The sequence below is a fragment of the Dryobates pubescens genome, chromosome 2 (genome assembly GCF_014839835.1).
Source record: "Dryobates pubescens isolate bDryPub1 chromosome 2, bDryPub1.pri, whole genome shotgun sequence".
Lineage (NCBI taxonomy): Eukaryota > Metazoa > Chordata > Aves > Piciformes > Picidae > Dryobates > Dryobates pubescens.
In genome coordinates, this window is record NC_071613.1 from 30330127 (window position 1) to 30349949 (window position 19823).

The window sequence follows — 19823 nt, forward strand, 5'->3', positions numbered from 1 at the left end:
AATTTCCACAATCCAAATAAATTTGAAATGATAATAAGAAACAGGTGCTCTGTAAGTGTAAATCAGTGGTACACAATCACTTAAAACTTTCAGAGGCCCAAACCCCACCTCTAAGAAACAGGCATCCTAACAGCATTTTAATACATAAGATGGTGTAATGTGTGTCTTGGTCATCCTTCAAATAACCAGCAGCTCATGTAAGTGTCATAAGTGTGTCCTGCAGGTGTTATTCAAGGTATCATTCAAGGAGCAGGTACACTAAATTCACTTAGTAAATTCACTAAGTTTTACAGAGATGCTGGAAGACCCTGAACAGCTTCTGATCTGTAAGGGAAGTGAGTTGACTTCTTGTTTGCTTTATTTCTGACAGGATGCTTGTACATTTTGTAGCAACGAGGTTGTTTTTTCTAAGACACCTCCAGATGAGATGAAGTCACCACTAGAGAAGTACAAGCTGAACTGAAAGATGCAACTCTCCTGCTGTAGAGCTACTCACAGAGTCATAGATTCATAGAATGGTTTAGGTTGGAAGGGACCTTAAAGATCACCTAGTTCCAGCACCTCTGCTGTGGGCAGGATCACCTTCCACTAAGCCAGGTTGCTCAGGGCCTCATCCAAACTGGCCTCAAACACCTTCAGGGAAGAGGCATTCTTGACCTTTGTGGGCAACCTTTTCCAGTGTCTCACCATCCTCACTGTAAATAATTTCTTCCTAATATCCACTCTAAATCTATGCTCCTCAAGCTTAAATGCTTAAAGCCATTCCTTCTCATCCTATCACTACAAGCCTTTGTATAAAGTCCATTCCTTGCTTTCTTGTAGACCCCTGTTCTGGTACTGTAAGGCTGCTATAAGGTCTCCCTGGAGTCTTCTTTTCTGCAGGCTGAACAGCCCCAACTCTGTCATCCTTTTCTCACAGTGGGGGATGCTTCAGCCCTCTGATGATCTTTGTGTCCCTCCTCTGGACCCACTGGTGCTGGGGGCACCAGAATTAGATGCAGTACTCTGGGTAGGGTCTGGTAAGATCAGAGGGACAGAATACCCTCCCTTGTCCTGCTGGTTATGCTTCTTTTGATGCAGCCCCGGACACAGTTGGTCTTCCAGGCTGCAAGTGCACATTGATGGCTCATGCTGAAATTTTTCATCAACTGACACCGCCAAGTCCTTGTCCTCAAGACTGCTCTAAAGCCACTCCTCACCCAGCCTGTATTTGTGCTTGTGATTGCCCCAAACCAGGTGTAGGACCTTGCACTTGACCCTGTTGAACTTCTCAAGATTGGTTTGGGTCCACCCCTCAAACGTATGCAAGTCCCTCTGGAACTCTATCTTGAGTCACCCTTCCTATTTCCCACTGAGCTGTTTTCGCCCTCTGCAACAACCACTACAAACATTTTTATATACTTTAAGAGTGTGGCTAGTAGCTTGAGGGAGGTTCTTCTCCTGCTCTACTCTGTCTTGGTAAGGCCTTATCTGGAATACTGCATCCAGTTCTGGGCTCCCCAGTTCAAGGACAAGAAACTACTACATTGGAGAGAGCCACTAAGATGATTAGGGGGCTAGAACATCTTAATGAGGAAAGGCTAGGAGAGGTGGGTCTAGTTAGTCTGGAGAAGTCTGAGGTGGGGGTGGATCTCATTAATGTTTATAAACATCTAAAGGGTGAGTGTCAGGAGGATGGCGCCAGACTCTCCTCAGTGGTGTTTGGTAACGTCGGACAATGGACACAAACTGGCACACAGGAGGCTCCAGGTAAACATTCTGTAATGCTATAAAGCTGTAATTCTATGAAAAGGAAAAGTACAGACGAGTCCGGGGAGCACAGACAGCAAAATGGCCGCCGGGCGCGCCACCACCAAACTACGTTTCCCGTCGTACAGCGGCTCCCGGGCGACGAAACCTCGCGCTGCTCCCGAAGCTGCTTCCGTCTACGTGCGCGCGCCGAGCGGGGCCTGGACACTGAGCTCGCAGTGTGCGCCGCGTCCCGCCGGAAGTGATGCTGTTTGTGGCGGTGCGCGACTGTGGGCGGTAGGTGCGGAGCGCGGTGGGCCTTGGGTGGTGGCTGGGTAGCGGCAGTCCCGTGGGCAGGGCGGTAGATTGACTCCTTGCACCTTCCTCGGGAACCGTCTCGCCCACCGACTAGCTCTGCTTACAGGCTGGCTGGTCGCGACCTCTTCTCCCAGGTCGCATCTCAGGAGCGGGCGGAGGGGCGCGGGCCGGGAGGTGAGGCAGCCCCACGGAGAGCGCGGTGGCCTGCTGGGGCTGGGGTTGGGTGCCGTGTAGCTGGGTCTGTGGACAGGGCCTCCGCATCTGCTATTGCGGCCTGGCCGTCGGTTCTCGCGTCTGGTAGTGCCGAGTAGCCGTGACGGTGGTGCTAGAGAACTGGAGGCTGTTTTGCAGCCTTAGTCTCATCCGCCAGGTGCTGTGTAACCGTAAAAGATAAGACTGGCCGGGGTGGGCTGTATGTTTTTTTTTAGAAGTTACGGAAACATAAGCAGGTTTCTGGGCAGTAAGAAGTTGTTGATTGTCTTTGTGTTATAGATGACATGTTTTTCATATGCTGAACTCCTTGGATTGTTTCATTGCTGCACATTCAGAGCTTCATAAACAGTAGGAAGTCAACATGAAGAGCAGGGTGACACAAGTGAATGTAAGTGTTCTTAAATCATAGGGTTTGATTTGGTTCTTATTACTGGTGATAAGGTTTATAGTTAATATTTAAAACAAAAACCTCCCTAATTGTAAAAGTTATCCGTATTTGACAGCAGCTGTTTAGAAGAGAAATATTTCTATGAGGTCAGTGAATTACAGCTGTTTCTGGCATGTGTTGTCCTAATGGTAGAAGTTTTGAACATTATTGGCATATAACAATAAATTAATTGGTGAAAAGTAGCTGAATGGTGGCTCAATAGAGAGCATAAGCATCAGAAGGAATAGAGAAAAGAAGCATTGAAAAATTTCCAATGATGTTAAATAGGAAGTAGCAGTTAATGTGACAGCTACTTCATTCTGTGAAAGTTAAAGGCTTCCCATTTAAAAGCTCTGTGGTAGATTGCTGAATGGTTAAAAGCTATTTTCAGGTTGTAAAGTAATTTTGGGTTTGCAAAGTACATTATACTTGGGACAGGTTTGCAGAGCAATACTCTTTGATACACTTTCAAATCTATGGTATTAATCTGGCTATATTTCTATAGACTTCAACCTCATATAGACTTCTTCACTTTTGGTTCAAACTTTCATGACTGAAGTGTTTTTCATAGGAGTGTTCACAGAATAGTTTGATATCATCTCATATTTTACCAATATGGCAATTATGGTAGTACTCCCTCAGTTGTCAAAATAAACCAGCTAGCAGAGGCACAGGGTGTGGACACTTTCAGTTAATTATTTTGATTGAAATGGACAAGGAAGAGAACCATAACTTGAGGCAGAAAGCCTGGTAATGAAGAACTGAGGGTGACCTGGGTGCTTTTGTGAGGAGATGTGGTCACTGCCAAATAAAGAGACATCCATAACATTATTTTATTTTTGTGACCACTTGTCTTTTGAGGTCTGCATGGTCAAAGACAGATGATGTAGAACTAATGAGAATGGATCATCCTAAAAAGACCTGCTTTTTCCAGTCTGCTGAATAATATTTAAATACAGTAATTCTGTGGTTTTAGCACTTTCTTGGAATCATAGGATACAATCTTGCATTATATTATTTTTGGGGAAAAGACAGCAGCATAAAGAGTTCTTGAGTGATTTCAATACTTCTCTGTTTGACACAGGTCCACAAATATGTATTGAAAGGTAAAGAAAACCTTGGTGAAAATATACTAATTTTTTGTACTAGTTTTGCCATCATAGGTAATATTACTGCAGAATTAAATTCTCAGATGAACATCACCTTGGTAGTGATGCATGCCCCCAGTAAAAAAATGCAATGTACTTGTTTTCTACCATTTTCTTGATTCAGAGAAGATAATATAGAGAATAATTTTAACAATGTTAGAAGAGTACCCAAGGAAAGGCATTATTCTAGGTTATGTTGTAGTGGCCTTAAAAATATAAATATATATAGAGATATATTTACACACATGGATTTGGGTGATAGCTATACAACCTCTGTTGCTAGTATGATGGTCATAGAATTGTTAGGGTTGGAAGGGACCTCAAGGATCATCTAGTTCCAACCCCCTTGCCATGGGCAGGGACACCTTGCTCAGAGCCACATCCAGCCTGGCCTTGAAAACCTCCAGACGTGGGGCTTCTACCACCTCCCTGGGGAGCCTATTCCTGTGTCTCACCACCCTCATGGTGAAGAACTTCTTCCTAACATCCAATCTGAATCTACCCATTTCTATTTTTGTTCTGTTCCCCCTAGTTATAATCTTTTTGTTGATATTATTTTGTTAGGAAACATCAGTTAATTTTGGTTTTACTTGCGTAGACCATTAAAAACAGCACACGTCATTTAGTAAAGATGCTTTTCTTTCTAATTAAGTTTTTGGAGATCATTTGGTATAGCTGTCCATCAAAGTCTGCTTGTGAAGGTGGTGTCATTCTTCCAACCAACAATTTTAACTGCTGCTTTGGTGTAGCAAAAGTTACTGTGCTAGCATGTTAATAGATAGAATGGCACTTCAACAAATGAGTATTTGTGCAAAAAGGCTAGCTAAGGTGCATAAGCAAGTCCTTCTGTAGAGTTTCTGCATCAAAGTGAAGTATTACCTATTTGTCTTCTGATCAGTGGCTGGTATCATGAGATCAAGGTTCTGGAAAAACAATACTTTAAGGAAAGAGAATACACTTACAATGAAGGTGTAGAGCTTATAAAAGCTGTTTCCTAGCTGTACTCAAAGTAGTTTTGAAACATCTTGATGAAGGGAACATCTTTATGTGTCTTGTAGATGCTGTCATTCTCTGTTTTTGTGTACAACTCCATACTTCTGTGTGCCATGTTTCAGTCCACAGAGTTTGTTGTGAACTACATCATTTTGTATCACTTGAACAGTCCTGCACACTCACATTGAAAAAACCCATAGAATTAAATTTACTTCCAAGATCTGTTGATTGGAACAGTATAACTTAGGTGTTTATAATGTACAAATGAAGGAAAGACTTGTGAAAAATTACATCATGGTTAGTGAAAAGGAGGTACATAAGGGGAAATTACACAATAAAGGAGATTTTTAGGAGTGAGGAAAGGCACTTTTCAAGAAGTGGTAGATTTCTGTTAAGGGTATTGCATGTGATGCAACAAAGTACAAAATGATATATGGAGGAAGCAGGAAAAGCAGACGTAGTATCCAGCAGTAATTGACAGCAGATGGCTTGAAAAGTTAAAGAACAGGGTAACCATGAAAGTGTTCACCCACACATTCTCCCAGTCTCTGCCTATTTATAGCTTCCTGAGATAAATAGCTGTGGTAACCCATGTGAATTTTTCTTATGTGTTTGTTCAGTCTCATAAACCTATGCAAGTTTTAGCTACCTGCAGCACCCTGTAGCAGGGAGTCCAGCTCATTAGCTACTTGTTATTTAGAACCATCACTCCTTGTCAAAATTGACTGCCATTAGCTTTACTTGATAATCCTTACTTCTTGTGAAGGAGTAGGGAAATTGAAGACATGATACACTTTGTTCTCAAGATAAATGTACTCCTGGTAATTAATATATTATGTTGAGGCTTGATTTTTTTTTTTCATTTTTGTTTTAAAGCATGGTTCCAGTTATGAAAGGAAAGAAGGCTACAGTTCACGACAAAAAAGTTTGTCTCCAGAGGACAGGTAGAATGCTTGGGGTTTTTTAATACGCTACAATTCTGTATGTATACCTCGCATAATGCCTTAGATAAGTTTAAAGAGAAAAGAGTAAGACAAATCATGTTCTGTTTCTTTTTATGTATTGCCATACCTGAGCAATGAAAAAGTGGCACAGGTTTAATAAAATACTTGCAGTCAATATAGCAGAAATTAGATTTGATATTAAAATGAAATCGTTAACTGAATGCTAAGGATTTTTTTTCAGTTTTCACAGGACATGAAAAGGGAAATTAGATGCCAGCTTTTTGCTTTCACTCATGTATTGCTGAAACCACAGTTGTCACTTTAGGACAAGGTCATTGATGCCAGCAGGAGGTGAAGGAGTATTATTTGAAATGCAGTCTACTGAGGCATGAGATGAAGTGTTTCTAGTTTACTTTTAATTCCATATTTTGATTGGAATAAAACCTCTTTTATTCTATTTTATATTACTTAATTTTTTTTCTAATGGTGTCTGTTAGGTTTCATACTGCACAGGTAAAAAGTAGGTTATACAAATGGATGCATTCCAAGGAATGCACAGTGCTGAATTTATCTTTGGTATTCAATTTTATTACCATTTAGCATTTCATTTGAAATTCTAGGAGGACTTTTCTTTTGTAGTGCTTCTTTGATTTTATTTCTCTTTTTTTTTTTTTTAATTACTTTATTTTTTGGTGACAAATTATCATAAAAGGAGCATCTACTATCTGAATGATGCTTATATTGAAACTCAAGTTGCAGAAGTGTAACAGTTGTGTATCATAGCATTGTATTGCTTTTCTGAGCCTGTGACTAAGAAGTGTCTGTCTTGGATTGTGAGTAGGGATATAGAGCGTGACAGGTCTCCATCTCCCAGAAAGAGAAGATACTCTGATGACAGCAGATATGATCAGGAATATTCAAGAAGGGAATACTATGATGACAGAACTTCAGAAGGAAGGTATCTAACTCATTCTTAATCAGTAATAAAATACGAATTTTAAGGAATAAAACTTGGAAACCTTTCATGAACTCTTGGGTACTTAGCGAGTTTTTTGGGTTGTTTTTATAGAAGAACAGAAAGAGGGAGAGAGCGACATCATGAGAAATGGGAGGAAAAGGAATCTGATCGAAGGAAGCAGAGAAGATACTCGTCACCTGATCGTAGGAGTCCAGAGAGGTCAACGGTCCAAAGCTCACATGCTCATGATGAGGCCACTTCAAAGAAGAAGAAAGAAGAAGTGGACCCAATCCTTACTCGCACAGGTGGTGCATATATTCCACCTGCTAAGCTCAGGATGATGCAAGAGCAAATCACTGATAAAAACAGGTGAGTTGAAAGTAACAGGCTGGTATTTTTACTGAAAAGCAAAACAGTAAAGGACTTCAGTAAATGTTGGTGAAAATGGGGTACCTTTGGAAGATTCTGATCATTCTTTCAAAGGTCTCTTTTTTGAGAAGAAATCAAATTATGACTGTACTTTCTGCTGCAAAATGTAAATGGAAAAGTGGGATGTAGTGCATGATGAGGGATTTTTGGGAATGTCTTGAAAAACTGAACATGCTCAGTTACACTGTATCTGCAGAGAATTGCATGTTGGTATTGCATGTTGGTTTAGTGATTTCCTAGTAGTTCAGTGAGCTAGTCTTGACATGCAGTGAACAGTTTTTAACCTATTTTACTCATTACGGCATACATTCATGTTTTCATAAATATATAAAAAAAAAAAATCACTCGGTGCTACTGCAAATTTACACATTGTCATACCTTTGTAATAGCTTGGCGTATCAGAGGATGAGTTGGGAAGCCTTGAAGAAGTCAATCAATGGTCTTGTCAATAAAGTGAATGTTTCTAATATAGAAAATATAATTCATGAGCTTCTTCAGGAAAATATTGTTCGAGGAAGGTAAGTTCAGTATTTCAAAACAATTTTCCTGCCCTTCTGCTAGTATGTATAGAGTTCATGTGTACATCACTGTGTGCGCTGTATGTAGTGTACAAATACTGGTCAGATCTTAAAATTAACTTCAGGCTGTATTATTCTATGCAGAGTAGTCCCCCTACCTGGGGAAGGGACTAGAGGGAAAGGTGATTGTATGTGGGAATAAAATGCAACAGATGGTAATTGTTTCTTAAAGGCTTTACCTGCGTGTTTTACTTAAAAGACGTGCAAGTTACAGGTTTCTCTATTTCTGTATTCCTAGATTTTTCACCTAAGAGAAATCATATTTGTAGCCATTATTTAGCAAATTGAAAGTTTTACTACTGTTATCTACAGTGGATTGTTGCTCTAATGTAGAGACAAGATTATTATGCTGTTTTGCTCATTGCTGGGTCGTTGTGACTGTTCCAAGTACTGCGTGATGACTTTGGTTTAGTTTTGATGTCAGAGGCTCTGTCCAAAAGATCTTCAAGATTTCTTTGCATTTTGCAAAACTCTGTAGTGTGGTACACAAAGATTCAAAAATGACCAGCTGTATTTTCTAGCTATTTCAACTGTACAATACTATTTTATGTGATATGTACTGAATAAAAACATTCAATGTTGTATTACCAGAAACATCTTAAACTTACATATTTTTGCAGGGGATTGCTGTCTAGATCAATTTTGCAAGCTCAGAGTGCCTCTCCAATTTTTACTCATGTTTATGCAGCTCTTGTGGCTATTATCAATTCAAAGTTTCCAAATATTGGTGAGTTGATTCTGAAGAGGTTGATACTAAATTTTCGCAAAGGATATCGCAGAAATGATAAGGTATGTAAAGCATGAAAAAGCAGAAAAGTGTGTTTAAATTACATGCTTCGAAGTAACACACCCAACACCTGTGCATCAGGACATATCATTAGTACACTAATTACAGTAGTATTGTTGTATCAGGAAAGCTTGACAACCTGTTTTGCTGTTCTGAGTTGCTACTATAATAGTTTTTCATTTTTTCTTTTCAAACTGCACAGTCCTAGTTGTGAACAGTTGTCAGTATCTCTAAATAGTTTCAGAAGCTTATTTGATTGTGAGATGCACAAATCTGTATAATATGTCTGATCTGTGTTTTCTTCCATTTTTGCAATGTATTTAAACTTTCCTGTTGTTGTTTTCTTTGTTTTGCAGCAACTCTGTCTAACATCTTCAAAATTTGTTGCACATTTGATGAATCAGAATGTGGTAAGTTACTTTGTGTTTCTACTTGATCCAAACCCTATATAGCTATTGAGTTTCAAGAGAGCAGCAGCCTAAACAAAGATACTCGTCCCCATTCTAAAAGTTATTGAAAACCTGACTTCAGGTTTCCTTTTGATGCCTGCTTTAAGTTGTTAGAACCTTTTTAGAGAAGACATGGTATTTGCCTGTATGCTTACCATCACTTGCACCGTCAGATCAGATGCAAAGCAAGTATCATTTAATGGGGTTTTTTGCAACATTGTCATCTGACTTAAACATCTGTGTAGGCAGAATTGGCCTCGGTTGTGTCTAAAACCAGCTCTGTGCCACTTCTTTTACGTTAGAAAACGATACTACAGTTTAAGTGGTGGTAAGAAGCAATGTTTCAGATATGCATTGGGGATGTACAGTGTTTTGGTAAAGAGCAACATAATCTGAGATGTGCTATTTGCACTTGCAGCTATTTTCTGTCATGTGAATGCTGGTTTTGCTTCCTGCAAATGCATCCTTTTTTTTTCCCCCCCCTCTTAATGGCAAAATGTTTTTCATTGTTTGTTGTTTATTCCAGTAGCATATGCACATTCACTACAAAGTAGGTGTAAATACACATGCTAAAATTGCACTCAATATTGTAACTTCCTGTTAATTAGCTTTGGCCCACTACCTTGGCCTTATGTGTATAAACAATCAAGCATTGTGGCATCTTCAAAGGCTGGACTGCTCTGTCAAGTAAGTTACCATAATAATAGCATCACATAGCGTGTTCTAATTCTTTGCTGCCATTCTTTCCATAGGCTCATGAGGTTTTATGTTTGGAAATGCTCACTTTGCTCCTTGAAAGGCCTACTGATGACAGTATTGAAGTAGCTATTGGATTTATTAAAGAGAGTGGCCTCAAATTAACTGAAGTTTCTCCTAGAGGTATTAATGGTAAGTGTAATTAGCTTTTTAGTTTTGTCTTTTTGGTGTTTGTATTAGTAAACCTCTTTTTTTGTATTGACATTCCTGTCTTTCTCCAAAGCCATCTTTGACCGTCTTCGACACATTCTGCATGAATCTAAAATTGATATGCGTGTTCAGTATATGATAGAAGTCATGTTTGCTGTAAGGAAGGATGGCTTCAAGGATCATCCAATCATTCCAGAGGGATTAGATCTAGTGGAAGAGGAGGATCAGTTTACTCATATGTTGCCATTAGAAGATGACTACAACCCAGAGGATATTCTCAGTAAGTTAGAAGATAATTCTGTGACTTTGCTCCTTATGAAAACAAACTTAATTATTTGTTTCCTTAATTCTATTTTTAAAGTAAAGGTTCTCTTTTATTCTCTAGATGTTTTCAAGATGGATCCAAGCTTTATGGAAAATGAAGAAAAATACAAAATGCTAAAAAAAGGTAGGGGAGTGTGTATTCACACTTTTATACATATTATTTATACGTTTACACACTTACAGGGTGTTTTCTTATCCAACTATTGTTGCTAGTCTTTATTAGTGATGGTTGATACTTGTGACCCAGGTAACTGTCCATCACAGACCTTTCCAGTGTATTCCTGATATTTTTCTCAGTGTTGTTTCTCCATGTACATTTTCATTTGGTTATGACATACCTATTTTTCTGACTTTGCTGCTTTCTCCACCCTTTCACTCATACATGTTTAGATCAAGTTGTTTTGGTAATGAAACTACTGTGGTTTGTATTCCTTTAATGTGGGATACTGCTCTTTCAGAAATTCTTGATGAAGGTGACAGTGAATCTGAAGCCAATCAAGAGGCTGGAAGTAGTGAGGAAGATGAAGATGATGATGAGGAGGAGGAGGATGAAGATGGTAAGTGTATGACTGACACCTTATTAGTGATTGTTTGTAGGTGAAATGGGAAAGAGCAGTTTTAATTGTTACCCGTTTTGCGAAATGAAATTTCAAACGTTAAAGGATATTTTCATCTTAAGTTGTTTTCAGGTCTAAATGTTTACTAGCAAGTAGTATAAAAGTAACAGTCTAAAAGAAGGCATGCAGCACAGGCAGAAAATTGAAAGCTACTTCGGCTGATTGTTCTTGACCGTAACAGTTTCATGTGAGAAAAGTCTTGCAAACATTATGGGTACCAAATATGAAAACGATCCCTTGAAAACCGGTGAAGACAGCCTTTCCAGACACCTTCTAGTGCTCTGTCACGTTTTTGAATCACTTTCAAACTCCCCATGCGTTTTCTTAAAACTGTATTGACTTTCTCTGTATCTCACTTTGTAGTTCAGTTCATCCCCTTTCTTGCTCTTTAGTAGAAGCTGTCATTTTTCACACGTTTTCAAAGAACGTACTTGATTCCCAGGAAATAAAAATTATAAACAAAACTGACATGTTTGTGCAGGCTGCGCAAATACATCTGCTGATGTATTTCACAGATGAGCAGAGTTTACAAGTTGATGAAAACTGAGAATTCACCTAACTTTTCATCATTTATGCTCCTACCAAACTTCACAAGAATGAAGGAATAGTGAACACCTCATTAACTAAGGTGTTCCAAGAAACACAGAGAATTTCCTGTTACAATCAGGGAAGCTGTATAATGTTCTGCATCATTAAATTATGCAGAAAATAGCTTGATAAGAATGTAGACAAGCTGAGTTAAATGCAGAGGTTGCTGTGACTAAATCATATGAAAAGTCTTTAATTGGCTCTTAATTGTATGTATTTAGCTGTTAGTTACAGGAGAGGCAAATAATGATTATTTTTTTTCTTCTCTGTAAAAATAATTTTTAAAAACCTACATAAACTTGCTAAATAGTCCTTAATATCTCTGGAAAAGAGTATTACATTGTGTGCTACAGACTTATAAAGGCTCTGTTTATTTAGTGATTACATATAGCTGCTTTAAAGTTTTGCTGTATTCAAAACCCTGTTTTTCTCTTCCAGGTCAGAAAGTTACTGTCCATGACAAAACAGAAATTAACCTGGTCTCCTTCCGTCGTACAATTTATCTTGCTATTCAATCAAGGTAAATAAAATGCAGTTCTGACACCTATGTTCTCCCCTCAGGGTCGGGAGCCATTGGGGCACAAACCCCATTGCCATACAGCAACGAGATTCCAGAAATGCAGGGAGCAGGGTATCTCAGAAGTCCTTCATTACTGCGTTGTAGAATCCCTAGCATTACATAGTCTCAGAGTCCCACTTAGAAAAGAAGTCCCAGAAGCACTTAACAGACAAAGCAGCTAACAGAAGTCCTGAGCATATCCTTAGCAGCATCCCTAAACCGAAGTCCTGACCAGAAGTAGCTAACAGAAGCAGACATCCCTGGCAAAGCCCTAACCCCCCCACGCCATTCCTAAGTCCCTAACCCAAGTGACTGTTGCTCAGAGTGGCTGTTTATATACTCTGCATTATCAATCACCTAATCAGTAACATCCAACAACACATACAAGCCAAAATCTTTTCCCAATAAGAGGTGCCAAGGTCAAGAAGGTGGCTTCTGCTGCATGTTCCAGTCAAATGGTGTCAACATGAGGATGTTGTTCTTGGCACACATGGAATGTTACTGTTTTGCTCTACACAGCGTGCTAAGGAATTGGTCAGCTAAGGAATCATTCACCCTGCACATGTCCAGCAGCTGCCCTCAGAACAGTGGCTGCAACACTAGTTCTTTCGAAATGTGTGAACTGGAATTCCCTTCCTTTCAAAAATATTTTTTAATATGCAGTTATAAAACAACAGAAAACAACAAACCAAAAAACCACAACAACAAAACAAACCCCAAAAAACCCACAACCAAAAAACCCCAAACAAAAACCCTACAACAACCCAAACAAACGAAAAAAACCAGTCAGGGAAGTGTTCTTTAATGGAGGCTGACTTCACTGTGTGAAGCACACTGTTTTGACAAATTCTTGTCCGAAGATAGATCCTGTTTGTTCAAAGATGCTTGAGTAGCACAGTGGGACTTCTCTATGAGGATTGCTGTAATTAGTTTTCTGAGTGAACAAGTCAGTGATCTTCAGATGATAACAGAATCCTAAGAACTTCTGGAAAAAAATGTGTGACAAGATAAAGTGAAGATGCTGTGGAGTTTCTCCCCTTCTGAAAGTAAGGAGTTCTGCAGTGTGTTAGCCTTTAGGCAGGTTGCAGTCTGCATTGTTTGTAAAGTAAGTGTACAGATAACTAACCCTCAAGCGCACTCTATTTGTATTCATCTTGAGAATGGAATCGCCTTGCAGTTTATGATATGAGTAATGAAAACATGAGTGTATAACTCTTGTGTTGTCTGGATGAAAGAAGACATCAATCTGCTGTATACCACTCAATTCTGTCATTAAAAGTAAGCACAGCCCACAGTAGTCTGCAGGTCTGAACCTGCATGAGGAAGTGAGGTAATGTCGTTGTGGCATTGATGAAATAATACCACACTCAAAGGTATGAAAGTCTCTAAGTTACCCAAAAATACTGTTCATACTTCCTTGCTGTACCTATGTTTGTGCATCTTATACTTGGGGGTGAGAAAGGGAAATACCTACTGGAAGCTAAAGGCTTTCAATATACGAGAATGGGAGTGCAAAGTGGAGAATCAGTAAACTGCTTTTAAGCTTGCATAGAGTACTTGCATTTCAGTGTTTTTTCAAGATGTGCAGAGTGAGTTCACATGTTTGTGCTTTTCTAGAAGATGATGCCGTAGTAATAATTGAGTCATTTTACTTTGTAATTGCTTCAAATGTGTCGACTTCAGATTAATATTCAGATATAAACTGGTGAAATACAAAACGGTTATTCTAGTGGAGTTTTTAAATAAAAAATACAAGAGTTTCACCATCAATGATCAATATAATTCTGAAATGATTTTAGCATAGCATATATGGCACAGGTAATGAGAAGTGGTTTTTTTCCATTATTACAGCTTAGACTTTGAAGAATGCGCTCACAAGCTGCTGAAGATGGACTTTCCTGAAAGTCAGACGGTAAGCATTGCTGCTTATTCTTTTTTAATAACATTATCAAGAAATAGTACTATGATAGTATCTAAAATCCTTAATCTTGTCCTGGGGCCTAGTTTGTATAGCAGGAAGATGAAAGAGAATGATTCCTTATAGCTGTTGTTCCTTCAAATGAATCTTAAAACCTTTAGAGAAAATGGTCTCAAACATATTTCATAAGACATTTGTCTTATATGATTGCTTTTTTCCGTCCAGCAGTTCAAGCGTTTGCTCATAGCCTATTTGAAAAGGCTAATTTGCTGGACATGTGAAACACTTATCCCATGAGAGAAGTACTGCAGCGTGGCATCCATTCTCAATGCTCTGTATGTAAGGAATTTGAAGATCATATTTGCAGGCAGCTGTAGACTTTATCAGAGGGGCTTGAAATTTAGCATAGTGCTAAAGGAATGTGCCGTTTTGTTGCTTTCACTGTTCTCTTTGAATAATAGTGTATTTAATTAAAGCAGTTGTAAGTATGATTGCTTTGTTGTAATCTTGGAGATCATCAGACAAAACCTTCAATCTTCAGACACTGTAAGATCAATACAACTGGAATGTTTTCAATTAAGGGAGACTGTCCTTCAGCTAGTGTTAGATCCTGGTAGAATATAAATACCTATCTAATTATATAAACAGCTTTTCACTTAGCTGCAAGCTATCATGAGAGTTGCACTTGAGAGAGATGTTAATTTTCTTGTGGCTTTAATTATCACTATTCTGGTTTATTTGAAATAGTAAGTGGAGATCTGGACTACAGTTAAGTGTTCCTTGAAAAGTTGGTTTAATCTAGTAATCAGAAATCAGTTTGCTGATTATTTGTTTAGTTCTTATACTATTTTGTTTCTAAGCAATTTACATGGAAGTAAATTAAGAATTCAGGTGATTGCTAAGTATTTTCTTAGTAATTCTTTAATTCTGTGCATGAAATGCAGTACTCAGTGTGCATGAGATTGTAATTCTCAGTGAAGCATAGCCTGGAGAATTCTAAAGAGAAAAATCCCCAGTTTACTAGCAAATAATTCTCCTGTAAAGAATAAAGAGAACAATCTAGCATATATGTGCTAGATCATACAATGGAGATTTAACTTGTGTAATGCTGCTTGTTGGGTAACTATTGGTATTTAACACCATTGCAGTCTCTGTCAACTATTAGCTGTTCTGTGGGCAAGAACTACTCAGAATAAAAAAATTTAATGAAGAAAAAACCCAACCCATTAGTCAGAATCTTAAGTGCATGAAAAAAAAGCAGATTTTCTTTCACCACTTTGACTTTTTTGAGATTTGACTTAAATATCTGCTTCCAGGTTTTTGGTGGGTTTTGTTTGGCTTTGTTTGTTTGTTTTCAAGTAAAAATAAGCAGACATAGACAGATGAATCTAAGGTGTTACTTTTCATATACGTTACAGGGTGCTAATTTACTAAATATGATTCTTTGTTATGTAAGCCTGTGAAGAGCTTTATTTCTGTCTCAGCTTTGAGAAACTCTGTATTTCCTCTATCAGTTACAAATTAAAAATACATGGATGTTGCCATACACAAAAATAAATGCACTGACAAGGGGTGTTTTTTCCCTGCTGTGCTGTGAACACTGAAATTGTTACTCCTAATTTTGTAGGAAAGCTCTCAGAGCAACTCCCAAGTCTGAGAGTTAAAACAATAACGGTAATTCAAATGTATATGTAACTGTTGGGAATCAATTAAATACAGTGCTCACTAATTGAGATTACAGTAGCTCTGTGGCTAGCAGCACTATAATCTCTGAAATACTTCCAGTGACTTTCATGTCTCTTCAGAGAGCAAGTAATTAGAGGAGACAAAATACGGTATCCCAGTGGCTGTCTAGTCAAGTCTCTAGACAATATTACTTTGTTCCCTCAGCAGCTCGTTCCAACAGATTCTCTCTTATCACTTTGTGCTTTGGAAAATGTGAAAATTCACTAAGCATCACAATTTTTAATTAAAATTTAATTTACATTTGTAATTTATTTTTAATTAATGCATAGCATTCTTTGAAAGCTGCTGCAGTTAGATGAATAAGAATTTATATGTTACAGTTTCTGATGCTTAGATGACTTATTTTGGTTAGCATGCCACCGTATTAAATAAAGAATCTGAGGTGATGTAGTTATGAGTCCCATAATTGCTATGAATTAAATGCTTTAAAAATAAATGCAGAAGTGTTAATTTTGGCATTTTGTGCATTTGTGCTAGTATGTATTTATCTAAAGAGATGATGAATGAATGTCAAACTATGATACAGGAACTAATATAATTAAACTAAACTGCATCTTATCACCTAAAGCATCATCTCTGTGCAGACTTCTTTTTTTCCCTAATGATAATCATTACTTTTCACCTCACCTTAAAGATGTGAGAGATTTTACTTGCTCACTGTATAGACTTACAGCTTGAAAGGAGTATGTATGGGGGCAAAAAGAAAAGAACTATGAAGTTTCCATATCGGTGTGAGAGCAGAAAGAAAAAACAGATACAGAAATTGAAGTTACTCAAGGATTTTTGAGACTCAGGTGTGTCCGTGTGGCTAAAAACCTGAATGATTTCAGCAGGAATTTCTGGTTGAATTTACTGCCAGTTTTGAAACAAGGAAAATAATGTTTTATTCTTCCAAGCTAATATCTTCTGATCAAAGCCTGGATTGAATTGATTCCCACTGCCTTCATTATCAAAACAAACCACAGGATTTTTTTTTTAATCACAAAGTACTTTTTTCTTTTTTCATCTGTTTGACTGAAAGCTTCAGCAGCCCATATTGCAGGGTGTCATGTCTTCATCTATTATTTTTTTTTTTCTTTGATTCAAAGCTTTAGCCACTCTTGAGAAATTCCTGGAATATTTGCTGAACTCTTGGATGAATCGTTGAAGGTTATTTATGTTAGTAAGACGATTACAATCTAGGTTGAGTGTAGGAGAGGTGATAATGTCATGGCTGGTTGTTTTTACAGTGAAGACTCTGTAGGTAAGAGGTCATTTGTTATGCCAGCTCTTGCTATGAATAGTGTTTATCATGAGAAACAGGTACTAGAGTGTTTGAAGTAGTTAAATGATGTTTCCATTTCTTAAAAAATGAGGTTAGACTTAAAATTCTTGTTGCAAAACTTTTGTTCAAATTAACTGCAGTTTTACAGTTATTTCCTGTTTTTCTTCTTGAGGGCTGAACAGAATTAAAGAAAGGCTGTTCTCCACAGGTTTTGAGATAGACATGAACAACAATTTTGACACTAATATAGTACTAACTTTCTTGGAGGTTAATTGGTTCTGAATTCTTTATATACAGAGATTTTTTTGTTGTGGCTTAGCGGGGCTGAATTTAGGAATATATTTAGCAGTTTTTATCAGTGGTTGAATTATCAGATTATTGTATTACATTAACTGCTGTGCAACACAAGTGTTCATGTGCTTAATACCCATAATGGATCTGTCGCACAGCTCTGACTCACAGAAGAGGATTAAGGTTCAAATGGATAATCTGTAGAATAGGACAATATAATACTGCTTTTTGGCATTGCAGTGGTGAGGAGAATGTTGGCAGTCTCTCATTTACTAACCTAAAATGGTTGTGTTCTGACTGGAAATGAAGAGACTGCCATGAACTGAAATGCTGCTTTTTTGGAAGATGCTGTTAAACCGAAACATCCATGTTCCATTTCCCATCTGATTTGCATGCAGCTAACTCTCAGTCTCCAGCTACAGATCAAATGTTGAAAAGCTTTGTGTAGTCTGTGCTACAGCCTGTGCGAAACTGTAGTACAGCCTTACAGTTGCTTCTTGGGGCATATGTTCACTCATGGCAGTGCATGTTATTTCTCCTTTTTTTTTTATAAACTAATGTTGTTATCTGTGTTAAAGCTGCATTAATCCCATGCATTACCAAAGAACATTTAAATCAATAAAAACTGGAGTCAGAGGACTTTGGTATTAATAGTGGTTCTGGCCTCTGAACTGTGAGGAAATGAAACAAGCGAGCTTGACTGAAATGTCAGAAATAGATTTTTCACTTGATGCTTTCCCATACTGAGTTCTTGTTCTCTGTAATTGGAGGAGTGGACTACATTTCAGTTTTCTTTGTTTTCAGTTGAAACAAAAGAAGTTGAGGGTTCACACAGTAATACAAATCTAGACAAGAGTGACAACTGCTTAGGTAGAGAATTGATCCTTTAGAAAAATATGAGGAATATCTATTTTTTGTAATTATTTTTTTTTCTTGAAATATGCCTACAGAATACTTAATTTAAATATTTTTTAGCAATATTCAAACTGAGAGCAGAAAGGGAAATGCCTTATGTTGTTGCTTAGTCTTCCTCAATGGCAGACTGGGGAGACTAACCAAATGCACCACCAACCGTGCGTTGGCTTTGATCTTTGAAAATGTGTGTCATGGATTGAATTGAACCTGCCGCTGTTATTCTTAACCATGCAGCAGTCATGCCAGCTTCAAAAAGTGAAAGTGCTGACTGGAGCAAAGTATTATGGGGCTTGAAGTTCAGATTGCAACACAGGAGGCCTACTGTTCCAGGCGCTGTGTCTTGGTTCTGGGTTCTTTGGGTGTTGTTTTTCCACTGGAACGGCAGCAGGACAAGAAGGGACGGGGGCATAGAATCCTGGCTTGGGCTTTTGGCTTGTTTGCATCTCCCTTCTGCTGCTTTGTGTTATACTTTTTCTGCAAATAGGCTAAGGTAATTACACATTTTCTACCATATTTATCTGAATTTTGATCAGTAAACTCTATTCTCTCACTTTTAGCCAGGTTAACCCACTGGTTTGGTTTGATGTGCTTTGTTCCAATTCAAACCATGACAATGTGCCTAAAACAGATTGGGTTTTATTGCTTTTTTTTTTTGTTTTGTTTTTTAAATTGTGACAAGAACTGTACTTTTATACAGCAATGCTCAAAACTTTGCTAGATTAAGTTAGAGCCTCTTCTATAACAGTATCTTCCCCTCAATGCAGTTATCCCAGACAAAAGTAATGGGTCACAGTATATTATTTTTTTCCACTTGGAAAAAAAAATGTTACCATAGGCATGGCCTTCTTGGAAGAATTATGCATGCATTTGACACTTCCAGTTTTGCAGGATGGAGTCACACTTGCTCAGAACAGTCCTAGATGGAGAGGTGGGGGTGTCAGTGTCTCTTTATCTATTTATGCATCGGGTCTTGAAGCTAGCAGAAGTACTTACTTTGACTTGACATTCAGTGAGAATGTAGTCCAGGAAACTGGTATAGAGGGGGATGGTGTAATGCTGATAATTATGTTCTGATCAAGTTGATGGTTTCTTAGAATCATTGGCTTCTTTTGTTATAGGGCCTTGCAACTGGTAGGTTTGGCAACTGCACCATTAGTTCAGACTTGCTGCTGCCTGTAGAAATTGATCCTACTCAAATAGGTTTCATGACTTTTGAAGCAGGACTTTTTGGTGGGCCTGAAACACTGAATTTTCATAATTTATCCTTTTTTTAAAAAAAAGTGCATGACAGTAATTCTGACACAGAGGTTAGAAGTATATTGAATTATTTGAGTTCTGTTAATGCACAAACTTCAGTTATTTTCCTTCTTTTGTTGTTGTTAATGTCTTGAAGTGTAAGTCTAATGACATGGATACACCTAATTTTCTGTAGTTAGGATATAAAATTTTGGTAGACAAGTCTTGCTTCTTCAGTGGCTTTAATTTGTGCAACAAACAGTGCCATTGACATCAGCGTAGTCCCTGAAGACAGTGAGCATCAGGAAATGCCCATGTAGCGGGAGGATCTGAATATTGAGTTAAAATTTGGGGACTCATTAGTGGAACCAATATACTGTTTTTCATTCTCTCCCAGTTGATAATGTAGATTACATAATTGAAAACTAAATAATTTTTTAAGTATTCCGCTTAGGTATGAATGACCTAGTTGCTTTGGCTAACCTGA

At 38.0% G+C, this 19823-nt stretch overlaps 1 protein-coding gene across 1 annotated transcript in view; it reads left to right on the forward strand.

The window, feature by feature from the left end:
- The first annotated feature begins 1986 nt into the window (after positions 1-1986).
- The window catches only part of CWC22 (CWC22 spliceosome associated protein homolog), a 30690-nt gene continuing 12853 nt past the window's right edge, over positions 1987-19823 (forward strand). Inside the window, exons 1-14 of the mRNA XM_054173954.1 lie at positions 1987-2029; positions 2539-2647; positions 5704-5771; positions 6613-6729; positions 6841-7098; positions 7548-7676; positions 8357-8525; positions 8880-8933; positions 9725-9860; positions 9952-10158; positions 10264-10326; positions 10661-10759; positions 11846-11927; positions 13818-13878. Coding sequence (XP_054029929.1) covers positions 2621-2647; positions 5704-5771; positions 6613-6729; positions 6841-7098; positions 7548-7676; positions 8357-8525; positions 8880-8933; positions 9725-9860; positions 9952-10158; positions 10264-10326; positions 10661-10759; positions 11846-11927; positions 13818-13878 — 1470 coding nt within the window. The 5' untranslated portion in view covers positions 1987-2029; positions 2539-2620. The remainder of the gene's footprint in view (positions 2030-2538; positions 2648-5703; positions 5772-6612; positions 6730-6840; positions 7099-7547; positions 7677-8356; positions 8526-8879; positions 8934-9724; positions 9861-9951; positions 10159-10263; positions 10327-10660; positions 10760-11845; positions 11928-13817; positions 13879-19823) is intronic.